This window comes from Lactuca saligna, chromosome 7 (assembly GCF_052625555.1).
Source record: "Lactuca saligna cultivar CGN05327 chromosome 7, ASM5262555v1, whole genome shotgun sequence".
NCBI classification, from domain to species: Eukaryota; Viridiplantae; Streptophyta; class Magnoliopsida; order Asterales; family Asteraceae; genus Lactuca; species Lactuca saligna.
Genome location: NC_136423.1, coordinates 6,954,916 through 6,961,213, shown reverse-complemented (window position 1 = coordinate 6,961,213; position 6,298 = coordinate 6,954,916). Strand labels below are relative to the sequence as shown.

Below are 6,298 nucleotides of genomic sequence, written 5' to 3'. Positions count from 1 at the left end.
CGCCGCATCATTGAAATCACAAATGACAATTTTCAACATACCATAGGGACCATTCTTGCAATTTTATCTTTTCAAAAAAAACAATAGGTTGGTTAAAAAAGTTAAAAGTAAAATAATATCATAATAATGACATTTTAGAATAACCAAATAAATAAAAGTATATTACCATCCCTTGCATTTCACACTAAAAGAATATCAAATTCTTTTATTTGAGAAATCCTTTTCGGTTTGTGTTTATAAAGAAATAATGGTTAATGGATACCAACTGGGTGTAGAATAGATTGGTCCTATGTCGAACCTGAACCACTCACTACCATGTCCCTTTTAGTATAATCCTATCTTGTGGTTGTGGACCTTTAAGCAAAACAACACAACCTTTTAACTCATTTAACTAAAATAAATCAAATATTCATACATAATAAATTAATTAATCAAAAAAAACCACACCACAAAAATCCATATAAACAACCAAATCAAACTTAAATAACACCAAAACAAAAGGATGAGATTCCTCTATTAAAAAAAATCCTTAATTTTGTTGTTTTTGTTGTTTAAAAATCATACTTTGTTCGTCCACTACTTAATACAAGGCACAACATGTCTGATACTGATACTGATACATCATGATCCTCAGTAGATGAAGAAGAAGACTTGAAGAAATCCCAAGACTCGAGCATAAGCCGTTTCCTTGATCCCTTGAAATGAACCACCTAAAAAAAGATCAAATCAACTTGCTTTTTAGGGTTTTCTTTATGAATTATGATGTGGATAAAAAAGGGCATTCATGTCTTTTGCATACTAGTTATTAATACTGTAAACATGAGGTAGACTGGCCAAAAAAAAAATTGTTGGTACATAAAGGAATATGTAATAAAAAATTCCCACAATTTCAACCTATCCAACAAAAGATTTGTTGGAAAATTAAAATTTCTATTATACTTGATTTTTCATTTCAAATTTAACATCTTTCTTGTGAAAATGTAAAATAGGATCCTATTTCCTATATAGTATGCAAGTGTGAAAAGAATTATTATACTTTGGCACTTTTTTTCCCAAAATCTTTGATTCGTGTATTAAGTACTGTTTTTCTTTTCACTTTTGGATTAAATGCAATAAATAGCAATGTACTTCCATCAACTTGTTTATTATAACACTATTACTTTGAACTTTTTACCTAATCATAGCAATGTCATTCAAATACAAAACAACTTTTCAGGATAGGTTTTTCAAAATATAATGTTCTAACAAGAAAAAAAAAAAAAGTCTATAACTTGATGGATTTTCTAAAGTAGAATGTTTTAAAAAAACAAAAATAGAAAGAAATGAAAGTAAGATGGTATAAAGGGAGTGTTATTACTTATTAGTTATTACCTTTACATTCAAGGGCATGCCATGAAACTGACCAGCACCTTCGGGTGGGGTCCAGTTGTAAACCAAACAAGGCAAGAAGAGCACAGAGGCCCCACCAATTTCCTCAAGAAAAGGTTCTGCTTTATTAAATGTTTTTTCATCAAATGAAGTATGAGATTTTACAACCCAATAAAGAGCAAGTTGATCTCCAAGCATTCGTGAAGCTTTCATGTATTTTGTAACATAAACATTCAAAACTTCCTCCAAGAAAACCTTTGCCCTATATTTTTCAGAAGGTCTCATTAGCCATTATTCAGCAAATTTTTTTCTTTTTAATAAAGATGCTGTTTTTAAACATACATACCTTAAAATTCCATCAGGGGTACCCCTGACTGCTATGAACCCTGAATTTAAAGGCTGCTGTTTGTTGTTACGAAAAGTGAGTGCCAAATGGAAGTTTTCATATTTGTTAAATATTTGTGCCACGTCATCAACTACTGCTATGTCTGAATCCGTGAAAATAAAATTAGTAATTTTTTGGGTTGGTTCCCGTGAATGGTCTTCAAGCTTTTTCTCTAGAAAAGCCTGCAAGAAGTAGAAAACAGTCGGTAACAGTGACAGATGATGACAATGAGACAAAATGGCACCCAAAAAAGGGGGCATTGGGACTGCTTCTCAAATCTCAATAATCTCTTGTCTATCTATGCAAAAGACGTAAATGCCCCTGATTATAGAAAATAGGCATGCAGGGTGGGTGCTCTTCTTACAATGTAAGACCTGATTCTTTGAAGCATCAACTTGTCGCGTGAGTATTCACCTTGAACTGAATATACAGTCACCCTGTTTCTCTTTAGTGGAAGCCTGGATGCTGGATCAGTTAAGATGACCATGTTGCTTTCAGGCATTGACAGCTGTAAAAATAATAATAATAATAATCACAACATTATATACTTTTAGTTTTTTTTTTTTTTTTTTTGTTGATGACATCATGGTTTTAGAGATGTACCTGTATAAAATTTATGAATGTATTCAAGACTGCCATTGACCTTTCCACCTTGTTGTATGAAACTCTTCCCACAATGGTTGCAGCATCCCTTGATTTGACATCATCAACACTAGAGTTATAAACCGTGAAAATTGTAACAAAAGAAACACCACCACCACCATTTGAAATGTTGGAGGATGCTGATATTTGGATCTTGTTAAGAGCCTTGGTACCTACAAGAAAAATGTGTAAAAATTACCAAAATGCCCTTGATGATGAAACTTAGGAAACGGAATAGCTTGAAAACTTGCCTAAAAAACATCTGGAAATTGATAGGATATAATGATGATTGTCAGTAATAGGTTTTTTAGTAATTCTAAAGGTTGTTGAAAATACCTTTGCATTGCAAACGATTTGGCAGACCTTCACCAGCAGGGGGTCCAAGAACAAGATGGTTAAATTTCTTTTGTTTCTTTTGGTGTGGATCTTTAACATTTGAGTCTTGATGCAACTCCATAACTAAGAGAACAAAGGATTTTGGTTATTTATGGTGAAAAGGTTTATGAGGATGATTTAACTGCTAAAAAACAGATGAAAGAAGATAAGAACCTGAGAGAAAATGTGTTAGAAAGAAAACAAGTGTCACAAACAAAAGAAACTGTCGCCATCCAAAGCACACTATCATCCCTAAAGATCCTTGAAGGAGCTTTGTTCCCAAAACAACACTGTTATGTATCCACTATGACTTGTCTGCAGAAATATCATACAAGTTTGATTGTCAGTAAAATATCCAAGCTCACACAATAAACAGTAATCATTTTCTCTATACAGACTACACTCATTAACATGATTGAAATTCCCTACATGAATTTGCTAGGCTTAGATCCCCATATGATAATGTCTTGCTGATGTTTGAAGATTCTTTACAACGATTTGGCAGGCAAAATTTAAATGACATATAGGTTGCAGGACAAAGAACTGCAATCAAAAATAGTTTCAAACTCCAAAAAACAAAATTTATAGACTAGATCTTTATTGCCGTATGACAACATGATTTCTAACTTGTTGCAAGCTCAATGTGGAATGCAACTTTTCCTTATATGCATAACAACAGATCTCCCAAAAGTAGAATCCCTGTGAGTTATCAATCCGACTTGATAATTTTGACTTTTTGAGCCCTATGTCTACTACGTCTACTACGAGAAAACTCAGAGTGCAACATCTTGAAGCTGTAAGATTTACAAACTGAGCTTAAATTATTCAATTAACAGGTAAACAAGAACAACTCCAATGGGAAAACTCGAAACTCGAAACTATAAATGGGGTTTAAGAAATTTACCTTAAGAGTGCCTCCGTTGCAATGCGCTCGTGAGGATCCTCCACATCCTCGCCAGAGTCCTAAACTCCTAATTAAAGGAGGAGGAAACACGTCGAGCAGATCTACGGCTAATGCCTGAGTTGAAGACAGTGATAATTCTCGAGATTTTAGGTAAAAAAATTGGGTATTTTACGAGTTGCTTTGGTTAATTAAACATCAATTTGAACCTTAATTGAATTGCAGAGATGAAAGGTGATGCTGTTTATGGATATTTCGATGAAGCTACGTTCCTTGAGGATACAAGGTTGCTGCGATTTTTTGGAAGGAATCGGAATCATGAAACTCATTGAAATTGAAATATGAATGAATTTAAATCTGTTAAAAAGTTTGGCTGTAAAAACAGAATGGATTTAATTCTTTTGTTAAAATTTATTTGTTTTTGTAAATCTGTTAAAAGTTAAAAAATACTAATTTAATTTCTCTTTTTCTTATTAACCAAGTTGATTTGCTTGCGTTGTGTTTGTCCAAAATAAAAAAATGGTATCACAGATGAGTTTTTATGATGGAGTCTGTTTTTTGCAGAGAATTTCGTATATACATATTTGTCCTTCTTAATATTTTAAAATTTAATATTTACCCAAATCTAATTTTTAAATAGATTTTACTATTTAATAATTATTTTTTACAATTTAAAATCATTAAGATTGAAAAAAATAACTAAATGAACAAGAATACCCTTACTCTCTATCACATAAACCCCTTACCTGATGGCTTCTGCGATCGCAGAAGATCTCGTCGATCAAAAAATGCACAAAGTCGACCTTCTTTTCATCCCTTCTCGCCTCTTCCTTGTTGCAATAAGAACAATTATCAGGTTAATTTATGGTTTCATTTGTGAATTCAATACTCAATTCATGATTACAACGGATGAATAACTTAAAACCTGAGAATGCGTGATCAACAGACATGTAATTGGATACAATCAGTAGGTTATTTGTTAGCTCTATTTGTCAATTAAACTGTTTTGCAGCTCGTTGAGCAAGACTCTGAAGGCCAATCTACTTATTTCAATTTCAAGAATGTACAAGTTTAAACAAAATCATAAAGAAATAAACAATTGATTAAACTTAGGGATAGTATACTCGAGATAGACATGAAAGAAGTTGAACAATTGAAACTATATTCATGTTAATTCTAGTCAATCGCATAAAGGAATTGAACGATTGAAATTAGGAACCTTAAAAAAGGAATTCGCATTCTACCTGATTGAATGTTTAGTGCGTTTGATGAATACCTGAATTCTGAATCATAGCTGAAGCTGTGATGCCATATGGAGCCTGCAATCATCAACGCGATTGATATGTACTGGAAATTAGACTAGGGGCATTATTATCCATTTATTAAGTTCCTTTAATTATAATAATTTAAAATTATGAAAAATAATTATAAATCAATAAAAGTTATCAGAAAAATAGATTTTGGTAAATAAGATATTAAAAATATTTAAGGAGGGCAAATACGATATTTTAAGTTTAGGTCGGATAAATACGATATTTAGATGTTTAGCAGGGATATATACGAAATTCTGCCTTTTTTTCACCCTCAAATTTCCTTTTCTACTTCTCTTTTCGTATTTTTCTCTATTTATTAATTTTTTTGTTTTTAATATTTTTAATAAATAAATAATATTATTTTTTTGTTTGGACTATCTTTGTATTTTTTATTTATTTTTGTTATTTTTTTGTTTTCATTAATTATTATTATTATTATTATTATTATTATTATTATTATTATTATTATTATTATTATTGTTATTAACATTAAAAATATATTTTCTTTAGTTCAGATTATTTTCATGTTATTTTTATTTTCATTTTGACTATTAGTGTGTTACTCTTTTTCGTTTTAACTGTCATTGTGTTGTTTTTCTGTTTCAAATATTTTGTGTTATTTTTCTGTTCGGACTATTTATATATTATTTTTCTCATTCAGACTATTAAAGAGACATCTAATCAAATCAATTTTTTAAAATAATAATAATAATAATAATAATAATAATAATAGACAACAAAAATATAAAACAAAAAATAACAAAAAGACAAATTATATCTAATCAAAAAAAGTTTTAAAGATAATAAAATAACCAAAAAGATGGTGATCGGAGGAATTTTATGAATTATGGGGAATACAAACACCAACACCCTTTTATGATTATGTCATTCATTTGATGGTTTTGCTTGTGTTCAACTCATTTACTGGTTATCGGATGCATATACTTATACTCTTGTTATGATTTTTCCTTGACTTATGTCTTAGTGCTCTTTTTGATTTGCTCTTTTTTTTGTTTGTCTCGTTTACTGGTTCTCATTTTACAGATATAGAAGGTGATTGTATGTAATATAATCGTTCCACACCCACCTTCTTTTTTATAACAGCGAATCTAGAACTAAAAAAACATATGGTTCCTTATGTAACTGAAACTAAAAAGAAATGAAAGAGTAAAAAATATAAGTCGAGACTACAAGAGGGTGGGCTGCTGGAGGCGATGGGAAAAGGGTAGGAAGTGGTGGCACCTAGGGAGGGGTGACGGTGGGCGATGTCATGGCCGAACAACAGTCGGACAACAGACAATTGGAATGTGAGAC

The 6,298-nt window shown here is 31.1% G+C and overlaps 1 protein-coding gene across 15 annotated transcripts; it reads right to left on the bottom strand.

Moving 5' to 3' along the window:
- Positions 1 to 355: 355 nt before the first annotated feature.
- On the bottom strand, positions 356 to 5,034 carry LOC145005021 (polyphosphatidylinositol phosphatase). 15 transcript variants are annotated; one of them, XM_078964064.1, is made up of 13 exons: positions 4,916 to 5,025; positions 4,418 to 4,497; positions 3,881 to 3,961; positions 3,675 to 3,788; positions 3,398 to 3,564; positions 3,200 to 3,313; positions 2,945 to 3,085; positions 2,732 to 2,854; positions 2,357 to 2,568; positions 2,118 to 2,261; positions 1,715 to 1,935; positions 1,372 to 1,630; positions 356 to 710 (listed from the first exon to the last, which is right to left on the bottom strand). In XM_078964064.1, exons 7-13 carry the CDS (start codon positions 3,018 to 3,020, stop codon positions 552 to 554), a joined length of 1,194 nt encoding a protein of 397 aa, XP_078820190.1. In that variant the 5' UTR covers positions 3,021 to 3,085; positions 3,200 to 3,313; positions 3,398 to 3,564; positions 3,675 to 3,788; positions 3,881 to 3,961; positions 4,418 to 4,497; positions 4,916 to 5,025; the 3' UTR covers positions 356 to 551. The 15 variants fall into 15 exon arrangements, with proteins under 15 accessions (XP_078820190.1, XP_078820187.1, XP_078820183.1 ...); XM_078964061.1 differs by having other exon boundaries at positions 3,200 to 3,580; XM_078964057.1 differs by having other exon boundaries at positions 3,200 to 3,564.
- Positions 5,035 to 6,298: the final 1,264 nt, after the last annotated feature.